The sequence below is a fragment of the Portunus trituberculatus genome, chromosome 37, assembly GCF_017591435.1.
Source record: "Portunus trituberculatus isolate SZX2019 chromosome 37, ASM1759143v1, whole genome shotgun sequence".
NCBI classification, from domain to species: Eukaryota; Metazoa; Arthropoda; class Malacostraca; order Decapoda; family Portunidae; genus Portunus; species Portunus trituberculatus.
The window spans coordinates 24,486,222-24,501,691 of NC_059291.1; the positions used below are offsets into that span (position 1 = coordinate 24,486,222).

The window sequence follows — 15,470 nt, forward strand, 5'->3', positions numbered from 1 at the left end:
GTGTGAGAGGGTGGTGAAGACTAGATGGACAGACTTCTTGGAGAAAATGACATACTTTGTGAGTGTCAATTTGGTTTTAGGAAAGGGCGTTCATGCACGACAAACCTGATATGTTACTATTCGAGGGTGATAGATGTAATACAGGAAAGAGATGGTTGGGCTGATGGAATATATCTGGATTTAAAAAAGGCCTTTGATAAGGTACCACACCAGAGACTGATCTGGAAACTTGAAATGGTAGGAGGAGTGCATGGCAGTTTACTAAAATGGATGGAAGACTTTTGGTAGGAAGAGAAATGAGAACAATAATTAAGGACAGACCATCAGAATGGGGATTGGTGGAGAGTGGAGTTCCACAGGGATCAGTGTTGGCACCAGTAATGTTCGTAGTCTACATAAATGACATGGTGGATGGGGTGTCCAGTTATGTGAGCCTATTTGCAGACGATGCAAAATTGTTACGAAAAGTGAGATGTGACAAAGATTGCGAACTACTCCAGGAAGACTTGGACAGAATATGGAAATGGAGCTGTACATGGCAAATGGAGTTCAACACGACAAAATGCAAGAAAATAGAGTTTGGCAAGAGTGAAAGAAGAATCAGGAGTATGTACAAGATAGGAAATGAAGACATAAAACCAGTCATGAAGAAAAGACCTTGGGGTGACAATTACCAATGACCTATCGCCAGAGAGACATATAAACAAAATAATTGGAGAAGTATTGAACTTATTGAGGAACATAAGAGTGGCGTCAGATATCTAGATGAAGAAATGATGAAGAAAATAATTACTGCAATGATAAGACCGAGGCTTGAATATGCAACAATACAGTGGGCTCCGAACTTAAAGAAACACATAAGGAAACTAGAGAAAGTACAGAGGGCTGCAACGAAAATGGTGCCTGACTTAAGAGATTTGACTTATGAAGACAGACTGAAAAGAATGCAACTTCCAACCCTGGAAAACAGAAGAGAAAGGGGAGACCTGATAGCAATATACAGAGTGATGATTGGCATGGAAAAATGGATAGGGAAGATCTGTGTATGTGGAATGGAAGAATGTCGAGAGGGCATGGGAAAAACTAAAATGGCCACTTATAGGAGAGATGTGAAAAATATAGCTTCCTCATAGAAGGGTGGAAGCATGGAATAGTTTAGACGTGGAAGTGGTCAACGCAAGGAATATTCATGATTTTAAGAAAAGCTGGACATTAATAGATATGGAGACGGGACAACACGAGCATAGCTCTTTTCCCGTATGTTACAATTAGGTAAATACAATTAGGTAAATACACACACACACACACACACACTAGGAAAGAGTACAGAACGTGATTAAAAAGAAGTACAAGCATGGAGAGTCCAAGATAAGAAAGATAAGACTGATTTTCAGGAGGTGATTCAAGAACAACTTAAAGAAAAGAAGAAAATATGACAAACAAAATGATAGGAGTTCTCAAGACAAAAGAAAATTTAGTTAGAGAAATTGCAGAAAAAAAGAGTGTAGTCGTATTTGGAATAAAAGAAAAAAAATATAAAATATAGACCAAAAAGAGAAAAAGAAGAAATGAAATCAGTCAAAGACCTACTGAAGAATCTAAACGACGAAGATAGGCAGAACTTGGAAGAGGAAGTAGAAGAAATAAACAGAATGGGACCATATCAAGAAGGAAAAAACGAGACCAATTAAAATACTACTAAAATCACAAGCAGCAACTGAAGAAATATTATACAGAACAACAAAACCTAGAGAAACAGAAGGTTGCAAGGATGTCTATATAAAGAAAAATAGAAATGAGGAAGAAAGGAAGAGATACAATGAACTGGCAGCAGCAGTAAGGGAAAAGAATAATGAAAGGTCAGAAGAGGATAAGGCATTTTTTTGGAGAATTCTAGGAGACAGGATAAGGAAATGGTATATAAAAGAGAAGGAAGAAAAAAAAGTGGAACAAGTTTAACTAAAAATGATAAAGGCAAAAGACTAAAAATGATGTATACGAACATAGACGAGGTTTTATCAAGTAAACTAGAATTAAGAGATTACACAAAGAAAGAAAATCCAGATATTGTATGCCTGGCTGAAACAAAGCTAAATACGGCAATCAAAATAGACTTGGATAATAGTTATAATGTATGGAGAAGAGACAGAGTGGGTAAAGGAGGAGGAGGAGTCATGATTATGTTAAGGAAGGAGATAGTGATAAACAAAATGGAATGTGGGGAAGGAAAAGCAGAAGTATTGTATATTAAGATGCATATTAATAAAAAAGAGTTAACAATCATTGTAACATATGTGCCACCAAAACAAATTCATGGACCAATCAAGAATATAAAGACATGATAGATGACACAATAAGGAGTCTAATGAGAATCGTTAAAGAAAGGAGAAAAGTGATATTAGTAGGAGATTTCAACTGTAAAGAAGTGGACTGGGAAAATTATGAAAGTGGTATGGGGGAAGAAGCCTGGGGAGAAAGATTCTTGAACCTAATGATAGACAATATGATGGACCAGAGAGTAAAGGAATGCACAAAATTCAGAGGACACGACGAGCCGGCGAGATTGGACCTAGTTTTTACAAGGGGTATACAAATGAATGATGATATAAGATATAAGTGCCCATTGGGAAAGAGTGACCATGCAATATTAGAAATAGATATAGAAGAGAGAAAGGAAGATAGAGACGAAGAGCTATTTTAAAAACGTAGACTGGGAGGAGATGGAAAACTCAGAGACAATGCAAGTCAAATATAACTTATTTTTGGAAATATACAAAACAGGAGTCAGGGAATATGTCCCAAAATATAGACCTAAAGAAGAAGGAAAGAAAGATTGGTTTAATGCATGGAAAAGGTGGAGGAGAAAAAGGAATCCAGCAAATAAGGAAAACTTCAAAGCAGCAAGAAATGAATATGTTAAGGTGAGGAAGGAAGAGGAAAAGAACTTCGAAAAAGACATTGTCGAAAAATGTAAGGAGCAACCAAAATTGTTCTACAGATTCATAAATGGAAAAATTAGGCAAAAAGAAACAATAGAAAGGTTAAAAGGAGAGAACGGGATAGTAGAAGACCCAAAAGTATGGCAGAACTATTAAATAAAAATTCCAGGAGGTCTTTACTAAAGAATCCAAATTTGAGAGGCCACAGGGTAATAGAGAGACAATCTATATGAAAGAGATTAAAGTAACCAAGCTTGAAATAAAAGAGTTAATGAAGGAACTGGATGAAGAGAAGGCAATGGGACCAGATGAAGTCTCAGGCAGAATACTGAAAGAATGTAGGGAAGAACTAGCAAGTCCTATATACAACATCATAAAATGCTCAATAGAAAATGGAACAGTACCAGTAGAATGGAAAAGAGCTGAGGTGGTTCCCATATATAAGAGCGGAAGGAAGGAAGAACCTTTAAATTACAGACCGGTATCACTAACTAGTGTAATATGCAAGATGTGTGAAAGAATAATAAAGAAACAATGGATCGAGTTCCTTGAAGACAACAAATTAATATCAAATAGCCAATTTGGTTTTAGGAAAAGACGGTCTTGTGTAACTAATTTATTGAGTTTCTATTCTAGAATAGTTGATAGAGTACAAGAGAGAGAGGGATGGGTTGACTGTATTTATTTGGATTTAAAAAAGGCGTTTGACAAAGTGCCACATGCAAGATTACTGTGGAAGTTAGAGAAGGGTGGCTTAAAAGGAAGCACATTGAGATGGATAGAAAATTATTTGAGGGGGAGAGAAATAAGGACAGTAGTTAAAGATATGAAGTCCAAGTGGAGAGCAGTAGAAAGCAGAGTGCCACAGGGGTCAGTATTGGCACCAATACTTTTCCTCATTTATATTAACGACATGCCAGAAGGAGTGAACAGCTACATAAATCTGTTTGCAGGATGATACGAAACTGTGCAGAGTTATAAAGCAAAAGGAGGATTGTGAAATACTGCAAGAAGACCTAAATAAGATCTGGGAATGGAGTAAGAAGTGGAAATGGAATTCAATGTGAACAAAAGCCATGTCATGGAAATGGGAAAGAGTGAAAGACGACCTGTGGGAATCTATAAGATGGGAGATGGAGTAGAACTGGAGAAAGTCAAAAGGAAAAGGACTTAGGAGTGACGATGGAAGAAAACAATCAACCAGTAAGCCATATTGATAGAATTTTTAGAGAAACATATAATTTGCTAAGGAATATTGGAGTAGCATTTCACTACATGGACAAAGAAATGATGAAGAAATTGATAAGTACTATAATAAGACCCAGATTGGAATATGCAGGAGTAGTGTGGACCCTCATAAAAAGAAACACATAAGGAAATTGGAGAGGCTACAAAAATAGCTACAAGAATGGTTCCAGAATTTGAAGGGATGACATATGAGGAGAGACTAAAGGCTATGGATCTACCAACCTGGAACAAAGAAGGGAGAGAGGAGACCTGATACAAGTTTATAAATTGATCAACGGAATGGACAAAGTGGATAATGAGAAACTGATCCTGAGAGAAGAATATGACATCCGAAGCACAAGATCGCATAGTAAAAAGCTGAGAAAAGGAAGATGTCTGGGAGATATTAAAAAATATAATTTCTCGCAGAGATGTATTGAGACGTGGAACAGTTTAGATGAAGAAGTAGTGTCTGCAACGAGTGTGCACACTTTTAAAGTAAGATTGGATAAGTGTAGATATGGAGACGGGGCCACACAAGCATAAAGCCCAGACCCTGTAAAACTACAACTAGGTAAATACAACTAGGTAAATACACACACACAGCTTAGCTCGGGCCCTGTAATACACAAATAGGTAAATACACACAATAGAAAAGGTTAAAAATGGGGAAGAAGTATATGAGGATGCTAGAGATATAGCTGAAATTTTCAACGACAACTTTTGCAAAGTGTTTACAAAGGAGGAGCATTTTATAGGAGAAAGGCCTATGGAAATAAAGCAAATGCAGGACATCATGGTTACTAAGGAAGATGTAAGGAAAATTAAAAGCAATTTGGATATTAATAAATCAATGGGGCCTGATGGCATATCTGGGAGGTTGCTAAAAGAATGTAAGGATCAATTGTTGAACCCTGTATTTGATATTGTGGAAACCTCCATACGAACAGGAATAGTCCCGAAAGAGTGGAAAAGAGCTGACATTGTGCCTATGTATAAGAATGGTAGTAGAATGGAACTGCTAAATTATAGACCAGTATCATTGACTAGTATATTATACAAGGTATGTGAAGAAGTAATTAAAGCTAAGTGGAGTGAGTATCTAGAAAGTGAAAACATTTTGAGTGAAAGACAGTTTGGTTTCAGAAAAGGAAGATTGTGCATATCCAATTTATTATGTCTGTATTCAAGAGTGACTGACATACTACAACATAGAGAGGGATGGGTAGATGCTATCTACCTGAACTTGAGAAAGGCCTTTGATAAAGTACCACACAATAGACTGATGTGGAAACTAAAGAAGATTGGAGGAGTAAATGATAAACTAGCAAAATGGATGGAAAATTACTTAGTGGGAAGAGAAATGAGAACAGTGGTGAGAGGAAGGAAAACCAAGTGGAAGAAGGTAACCAGTGGAGTTCCACAAGGGTCAGTGCTTGGTCCCATCATGTTTTTGATTTATGTTAATGATATGCCAGTAGGAATTGACAGTTACATGAACATGTTTGCGGACGATACTAAAATTATGAGGAGAGTAAAGAATGTGGAAGATTGTAACAAGTTGCAGGAAGATCTTGATAAAATATATGAGTGGAGTAAAGAGTGGCATATGGAATTTAATATAGACAAGAGCCATGTTATGAAAATGGGAAGAAGTAGATACAGACCAAACAGGGATTACAGGCTGGGTGATGAGAAAATTAAAGAGACCAATGAGGAGAAAGACTTAGGAGTAACCGTGCAAAACACTTTGTCACCGGAGAAACACATTAACAAGATATTTTTGAAAACATATAACATGCTTCAAAATATTGGCCTAACATTCCACTACCTAGATGAAGGAATGATGAAGAAGATATTATGTACCTTAATAAGACCCCAGTTAGAATGTGCAGCTTGTGTCTGGTCACCGCATATGAAGAAAAATGTGAAGAAAGTGGAAAGGCTACAGAGGCTGGCAACAAGGACTCAGGGAGTTAGACTAGATACAGACCAAACTGGGATTACAGGCTGGGTGATGAAAAAATTAAAGAGACCAATGAGGAGAAAGATTTAGGAGTAACCGTGCAAAACACTTTGTCACCGGAGAAACACATTAACAAGATTTTTTTGAAAACATATAACATGCTTCAAAATATTGGCCTTGCATTCCACTACCTAGATGAAGGAATGATGAAGAAGATATTATGTACCTTAATAAGACCCCAGTTAGAATATGCAGCTTGTGTCTGGTCACTGCATATGAAGAAAAATGTGAAGAAGGTAGAAAGGGTACAGAGGCTGGCAACAAGGATGGTACCAGGAGTCAGGGAGTTAGACTATGAGGAAAGACTGAGGAAGCTGGGGCTGACCACATTAGAAGAAAGAAGAACAAGACGAGACATGATAACTATGTATAAATTGGTGAACAAGATTGACATACTGGACAGAGAGTTGATAAAGGTGACCACAAGTAATCATCTCCGAGGACATGGAAAAAAGCATATAAAAGACATGTCTAAATGATGTGAGAAAATACAGTTTCCCGCATCGTAGCATTGATAAGTGGAATAAACTGAGCAGTGATGTCGTTGACGCGGTGTGTGTCAATCAGATGAAAGAGAGATATGACAGGAATGGACAAGGAGACAGGACACAGAGAGCTTAGCTCGGGCCCTGTAATACACAAATAGGTAAATACACACACACACACACACACACACACACACACACACACACACACACACACACACACACACACACACACACACACACACACTTAACCATCAGACACATTCATAATGATGCTCATTCATCAGTCCACTAGATGAGTAATACTTACTTATGGCACCAAACACAAATGGGTCGCCTCCACCTGCAGGTTGCTGGAAGGGGCGGAACACTGGACTGGTCTGAGCTTGTGTGAAATCAAATCCCTGGTGACCACTGAAGCTGTTTTGATCTGAGAGAAGAGGGAAAATGTAAATATGATGACAATTAAGCAGAATGGATGAAAGAAAATAAGATGATGTGGCATTATTGAGCAAACGGAGGAAGTGTAATGAATGTCTGGGAGAAGATACAATTGTGTGACATTACAGAAAGAAGTTTAAAGGAGTTTAAAGATGATGACATATGTGTAGAATGTTGGAGAAAAGATAAGATGGTGTGGGATTACAGAAAAAAATGAAAAAAAGTGAATAGGTGCAAATAACTATTGATGTAAAATGCCAGGTAAAAATAAGAGAAAAATATTTAATTAAAGAATAGACATTGTAAGAATGAAGATAAATAACTGTCAAGAAAGCCTGAAATAGATAAGAGAATGAGATATTACAAAGAATAGGGATGTGTAAGATGAAGATGAATGAAAATTCCTATCTTCCTTAATGTTCATATCTTTGGTTAGAATTGAAATAAACAAGGATGCAGGTTGGAATGTGATGTTATGACAACAGAAAGTTATAAGTATGACAATAAATAAAGGTGTATCATACTTGAGAAAAGATAAAATGTGGTATCACAAAAAGAACACGAAAAAATAAAAGAAGAAAGATATGCAAGACTGTACACTGGGAAAGGATAAAAGACTGGGATGTTACAAGATTAAGATAATGAGGGTGAGGAATGCCTGCCATCAGCACCACCCACCTGATGAAGTAGACATGTAGGGATGGCTGTGGGAGTGTGAGCGCTGCAGGTAGAGGGTGTGGCCGCGGGACACAGCCAGGGACCATGCCTCTCCGTCAGTGAAGCAATACTTTCGGGTACTCTCAGAGTCCAGCCGAACCCAAGTGCCTGCCAGGGAGAGGTGTGGGATGTCTCATATTGCTGCTCATTTCTTACATCTCCATGAATCTGATTAACCTATCTTGATGCATCATGTGATTTGTGGTGAATAAAATATCTACAATGGAACCTTAGTTACTGAACTTTTTTTGAACAAATTGTTTTTTTAAGAAATATTTGAGCTCATAATTGCTTTGGTTGTTGTACCATAATTCAAGTCTCAAACAGAGTTACTTGATTTCAAATGCTATAAGACAAAAGTAAATGCCACTGTTTATTACTAATTTGTAGTTTCTATAAATATTTCTTATATTCTGTGTCCTTCTGTAAGGCTTCCCTCACTAGGTTGGTGATAAAAAGAATGCCTGCACAGTCTAAACAGTATCTTCTGATGAGTTCTGCATTACTAAATTCATTCAATACATCCTATCCAGATAAATAACTTCAGACCTGGAAATGTTGTGAACATTTCAGGTTTTGAAAGTCATTCAGACAGTGATTGGGAACAAATTAAGTTTGAGAACCAAAGTTCCACTTTATCTGTCTTCATGTTTGCATGGTTTTACATTTCTAAATAATTTGTTGTTCATAATCTATCCTTTCTTTATTGGCAAGGTTTGATTTCCTTATATAATTTGTTGCCCATAATCTATCTTCTTCAGACCTGGAAATGTTGTGAAGTGGACATCTCAGAGATTGGAATACTGTCATTAACTGCTAAGACAGGCTAAACTGGTGTTTGGGAATGGATTGATCCATTTTACATTGATTTCTATGAAGAAATAATTTTGGTTTCTGAACATTTCAGGTTTTGAAAGTCATTCAGACAGTGATTGGGAACAAATTAAGTTTGAGAACCGAAGTTCCACTTTATCTGTCTTCATGTTTGCATGGTTTTACATTTCTAAATAATTTGTTGTTCATAATCTATCCTTTCTTTATTGGCAAGGTTTGATTTCCTTATATAATTTGTTGCCCATAATCTATCTTCTTCAGACCTGGAAATGTTGTGAAGTGGACATCTCAGAGATTGGAACACTGTCATTAACTGCTAAGACAGGCTAAACTGGTGTTTGGGAATGGATTGATCCATTTTACATTGATTTCTATGAAGAAATAATTTTGGTTTCTGAACATTTCAGGTTTTGAAAGTCATTCAGACAGTGATTGGGAACAAATTAAGTTTGAGAACCGAAGTTCCACTTTATCTGTCTTCATGTTTGCATGGTTTTACATTTCTAAATAATTTGTTGTTCATAATCTATCCTTTTTTTATTGGCAAAGTTTGATTTCCTTATATAATTTGTTGCCCATAATCTATCTACCTATCTTTCTATTGAGATAGTTTAACTTTCCTATGTAATTCGTAAACAATATACTATGTATGAGTCTTGCTACTGGCATGGCTTCACTGTTCTCCTACATGTCACCACTCACCATCAATGTTCTTAATATCAGAGTCTGCAGTAATGATATTTCCCAGCACCAGCATTCCCACAGGTGGTGCCTTGAGGCTGGGCTGGCTGCGGATGTTGTGCCCTGAGGCTCCACATTTCACCACCGTGTACATGCCTGCCCCACCACTGGCCCCCTCTGCCCCTTCTGCCCCAGGCATGGCTGTCTCCCGGCGTGTGTTGCCACTGCGGCGCCGAGTGATGGTGTCTGTGATCACCTGGGAATGAGAAGAGAATGTATTGCCATTATTGTCATGTTGGTTTTAAAAAGGCCATTATAGACATGAGAAACCAAACATAATATTATTATTTTAAATGAAGAATCAACAATGAAGATGCTAAGATATATGAAATTCCTCTATTTATTCATTTACAAATTAATGGATTTAAAGAAAAAAAAAAAAAAAAAAAAAAAAAAAAAAAAACATTACAAGGATATCCATTCCCACTAAAAATTGCACTTAAGGATTTAACAATGAAGAACACAAATAACACAAAACACTTATCTCACTAAGTTACAATCTCCAGCTTGAGTTTAGGACACACCATGAGAAAGAGGATGTTCTTATATATCTTTAATTCTATATTGGATAATAGAATCTTTATAAGGATTCCTGGACACTATGTAAAAAGTAAGAACTAAACTAAGAAGAACAAATGTAAAAACTGGTAGAGATAATTTAGCATTATACATCAAATCCTTTTGGCTCTATACTGGATTTCTCCATCCTAATCTTTTTTATTTTGCTATCATTCTTACCAGATGCCAACTTAAGCACTGTGCCTTAAGCTAAGGCTGTGTCCACACTCCCTGACATTATCACTCCTAGATCTTTTCTTCTTCTACTATAATCATTTCCTCATTTTCCATTTTATATGTTCAATTTGGTCTATGCTTTTTTCTTTTTCCATAACATGACATTTTTTTTCATATTAAACTCCATCCCTCCCACTTGTTACTCCAATCCCATAATTTGATTTAAATCTTATTGTAAAATTCCAGTCTTTGTTATACTTATATGTCCTTTGTAATTTTAAATAATTTGCATACAAGCTCATGTAACATTTTTTTCCTTCAAGCATACTAAGAAAAGTATTAGTGCTAGCAATGATTCTTGTGGTACTCCATTATCTACTTTTCTCCATTCTAATTTTACATCTTTTGGCACTGTTATCATTTCTTTTCTCTTGGCCCTATTCAGGGACTGGCATCTAATTGGCCTTTTTGTTTCATCTTTTTTGTTGGCCTTGGCCAGTTTTCTCCTTTTACATAAGAAGTAACTTCACATACTGTTTTTTTTTTCTTTACTTTACCTTTTTATTCTCCTATATACTCTAACATCCATAGCAGTCCATTGTTGGTAATCCTGTTGAAAGCTTTTTGTATATCCAAAAAGATGCAGTAGCTCATCTGGGCTATCTCATGTCAGATTGCTGGTTTGGTATGTATACAGATTGATATATAAAAAAAAATTTTCCAGATACTATCCTACATAAAAGTGAGATGTCATGTTTACAAAAGTAAGCAAAGAAACACACACACCCACACACATAAATTAAAAAAGCACTCTCCTTCTTCACCACTACTACCTGGTCGAGGATGGTCTTGGGGTGGTCGAGGGGGACCAGGAGAGTCTTGCCCAAATGCTGGTTGTACTGCAGACACCATGCCTCTGAGTGTGCTGCAATGCAGTATTGTCGCATGCTCTCCGGGCTGAGACGCAGCCACACGCCATCACTGTTATGCACCTGAGCAGGGCGAGACCAGCACTTGAGGCACTAAGGTACGAGAGATGGAAGAAGTGAAGGAGTTATGGGACAAGAGGTGTGAAGAATGTCGAGGAGTTGAGGGACAGGAGGTGAAGAATAAGAAGGAGTTGAGGGACAAGAGGTGAAAGACAAGAAGTTAAAGAATGATAATCATCACTCTTATTATCATTTTAATCTTGAAAGATTCCATGCATGTTTGTAGGCATGCAGCCTAAAGGAGGAAAAGAAGAAGAAGAAGAAGCAGAAGAGGAAGCATAAAAAGCAGAAGTGTCTCACACAGCCTATCACAGCCTGAGTTGCTCACCTCATCCACAAAGGCAATGGTGCCATTGACATGTACAGTGCCGATCTGCTCACTCTGTAGGGATGGGTGGGTGCGGATGCGCAGGCCAGCGCTATTCTGTAAGACAAACTTGCGCAGGCGAGATGGCTGCTGAGAGGAGCGGCGCACAGTGCTCTGGACAGGCGGCGTCACTCCCTGGGGTGGCTCTTTCACCTCCATCTTGTATGTCTGGAACATACACACACACACACACACACACATTAATTCTAATAGTTAGCAAACTTCTAAACTAACCTTATTCCTAGTGTTCTTCATTCTTTTAATATTTTCAGTGTAACAACTGCCTCAATAATAATCTGCATATCATTATCATCTTCATTATCATCATTACTATTATCATTATTATTATTATTATTACTGTTATTATCATCAGGTAAATAAAGCAAGTCATCAGGTTCCACTGCTTTCTTTCAAGAAAGAGATGTTTTGAGATATTTCCTATCTCATAATCTTGGATAATTCTTTTCACTGTACTATTTGGGTTCAGGTACTTTTCTTTAGTGGGTCTTTTTTTTATCCCCTTTTGTTGGTGCCCTTGTGTAGAGCTCCCTCTTACATTAAAAAAAATTGTGAAAGAAATTATATAATAAAAAATGGAAGAGAAAGGGAGAAAAAGACAAGCAAAGTTCTCAGACTCTCAGTTCAGGAATGTATATCAACACAAGAGAATCCTACAGTGTCTATGAAATAACAAGTAATGTCAGTTCTTTTGCTATCTGTTTATTTTCTATACAGGCACCACTCTATCTATTTATATCAATGGTGCCTCAATCACTTTGGAATGTTTTACAAAAAGAAAACAATGACACAAGTCCTCTACTTATTTACCTATTCATGTAAAGGCAAGGAAAATCTGTTACCAAAAACTATATTCACTGAAGGAAAACTGCAACAAATATAGGAACATTATAAAGAACATCAACTCTTTCACTCCTACTTGTCATATCTTTCCTTATTCATCAACCATTCAAATATCTTCCAATCATTGTACTAGCTAGAAATTGCAAAACCTATTTTTTTTTCTATCCTTTTTTTGATTCTCATAAGCACTTCAAACACTTCAGGTGTTGTATTGTTGCATACATCACTGAAATACTTAAAGACATAAACTTTTCTCTTTATGTGAGTAAACTTCTTCCCGAACAAGTGAAGTCTAACCAGTCTGATGAGGCTCACCTCCTCCAGCTGGTACCCGTCGATGGTGACGTGCAGGGAGTACCAGCCTGTGGCGCCAGGGGTCCAGTTGCAGGAATAGGTTCCATCATTGTTGCTGCGCACAAGCATGTTCTCTGTGGGCCTCCGCATTGCAGGGGACATGTAGCGCAGCTCTTCAAAGGAGTAGTTCTCGTATGCCTGTTGAAGAGTGAGTGTTTGTGAAGGCAGAAGGTAAGAGGAATGCCTTTATCTCTACTATCATTATCAATGTTGGTGCAGCAGTGCAAATATACATGATATCTATTTGTTTGTCTATATAATAGATCATTCTAATGATTCATAATAGGCCAATATAATCATCCTTTTTTAAAACCAGTTACAGAAGAAGTTTTATTTGGAATCTAGTTTAATATCACCACAGCACAGAAAAGTCTCTCAATTACAGTAATCTTCAAAATAAAATACAAAAACAATGACTTGACAGCATATTTTTATGATGCACATGTGACACAGTCAAACAAACTGTAACATAGGCAGCAGCTACAATAAGTGTGTCGAGACCTTGATCATGGTGATGGCACAATAGCACATCTTGTCCTTGATGGAGACCTGGTAGGGCACATCCAGGGAGGGCTGCGGGTGTCCCCCAAAGGTCATGTTGTCAGGCACGTGCTGGCTGACTCTCCTTGGTTTGCCCTGGTTGCCCTCCTCCCCCGTGGTCACTGGCACGGCAACCACCTCAACCTGAAACACAAGACCATAATACCCCTAGTACAAGTATTTTTTCATTATGTAAGAGGGATTCTGGCCACAGGCAACATTTGAAACACATATTCATCACCATCATTAGTGAATAACAGTTATCTTTTAGAAGCAAAAGTTCTTCAGGCAGTTAATAATGAATAATACAAAATCATCATAAAATACTTAAAACATAATACAATACAAAAATAAATAAAAAAGAGATATGCTACAGAGAGAGAGAGAGAGAGAGAGAGAGAGAGAGAGAGAGAGAGAGAGAGAGAGAGAGAGAGAGAGAGAGAGAGAGAGAGAGAGAGAGAGAGAGAGAGAGAGAGAGAGAGAGAGAGAGAGAGAGAGAGAGAGAGAGAGAGAGAGAGAGAGAGAGACCCCCCCCACCAGATGATGCCAGAACTAAAAAGAGAATTTTCAAGAATATCCATCCACAATCATGAGAGAGTGTCTGTGACTTTTAGTGTTATGTCAACACACAGCAAGGAATAGATATGTTGAAGTAAGGAGAACAGCACAAAAGGAATACGAACAGAGAGTGGTGGAAAACTGTGATAGTGACCCTAATATGTTTTACAAATTCATAAATGGAAAACTAAATAAAAGGGAGGTAATAGAAAAGGTAAAAAATGGGGAAGAAGTATATGAAGATGCTAGAGATATAGCTGAAATTTTGAACGACAACTTTTGCAAAGTGTTTACAAAGGAGTATTTTATAGGGGAAGGGCCAACGGAGATAAAGCAAATGCAGGACATCATGGTTACTAAAGAAGATGTAAGGAAAATTATAAGCAATTTGGATATTAATAAATCAATGGGGCCTGATGGCATATCTGGAAGGTTGCTAAAGGAATGTAAGGATCAATTGTTGAACCCTGTATTTGATATTGTGGAAACCTCCATACGAACAGGAATAGTCCCGAAAGAGTGGAAAAGAGCTGACATTGTGCATATATAAAAATGGTAGTAGAATGGAACCGTTAAATTACAGACCAGTATCGTTGACTAGTATATTGTGCAAGGTATGTGAAGAAGTAATTAAAGCAAAGTGGAGTGAGTATCTAGAAAGTGAAAACATTCTGAGTGAAAGGCAGTTTGGTTTCAGAAAAGGAAGATCGTGCGCGTATCCAATTTATTATGTTTTTATTCAAGAGTGACTGACATACTACAATATAGAGAGGGATGGGTGGATGCTATCTACCTGGACTTGAGAAAGGCCTTTGATAAAGTGCCACACAATAGACTGATGTGGAAACTAAAGAAAATTGGAGGAGTAAATGATAAACTAGGAAAATGGATGGAAAATTACTTAGTGGGAAGAGAAATGCGAACAGTGGTGAAGGGAAGGAAGTCCGAGTGGAAGAAGGTAACCAGTGGAGTTCCACAAGGGTCAGTGCTTGGTCCCATCATGTTTTTGATTTATGTTAATGATATGCCAGTAGGAATTGACAGTTACATGAATATGTTTGCGGAGGATACCAAAATTATGCGGAGAGTAAAGAATGTGGAAGATTGTAACAAGCTACAGGAAGATCTTGACAAAATATATGAGTGGAATAAAGAGTGGCAGATGGAATTCAATATAAACAAGAACCATGTTATGAAAATGGGAAGAAGTAGATACAGACCAAACAGGGATTACAGGCTGGGTGTTGAGAAGATTGAAGAGACCAATGAGGAGAAAGACTTAGGAGTAACCGTGCAAAACACTCTGTCACCTGAGAAACACATTAACAAAATATTTGGGAAAACATATAACATGCTCCAAAATATTGGCCTAGCATTCCACTACCTAGATGAAGGAATGATGAAGAAGATATGCACCTTAATAAGACCCCAGTTAGAATATGCAGCTTGCGTCTGGTCACCGCATATGAAGAAAAATGTGAAGGTGGAAAGAGTACAGAGGCTGGCAACAAAGATGGTACCAGGACTCAGGGAGTTAGACTATGAGGAAAGACTGAGGAAGCTAGGGCTGACCACACTAGAAGAGAGAAGAACAAGAGGAGACATGATAACTATATATATATATTGGTGAACAAGATTGACATACTGGACACAGAA

General features: G+C 37.5%; 1 protein-coding gene across 1 annotated transcript in view; it reads right to left on the reverse strand.

Annotated features, from left to right (window-relative positions):
- The window catches only part of LOC123514289 (E3 ubiquitin-protein ligase MYCBP2-like), a 299,710-nt gene that overhangs the window by 120,291 nt on the left and 163,949 nt on the right, over positions 1-15,470 (reverse strand). The window contains 7 exon segments of the mRNA XM_045272098.1: positions 6,988-7,107; positions 7,797-7,943; positions 9,372-9,606; positions 10,979-11,137; positions 11,463-11,669; positions 12,678-12,854; positions 13,218-13,400. Of these exon segments, the coding sequence (XP_045128033.1) occupies positions 6,988-7,107; positions 7,797-7,943; positions 9,372-9,606; positions 10,979-11,137; positions 11,463-11,669; positions 12,678-12,854; positions 13,218-13,400 (1,228 nt within the window).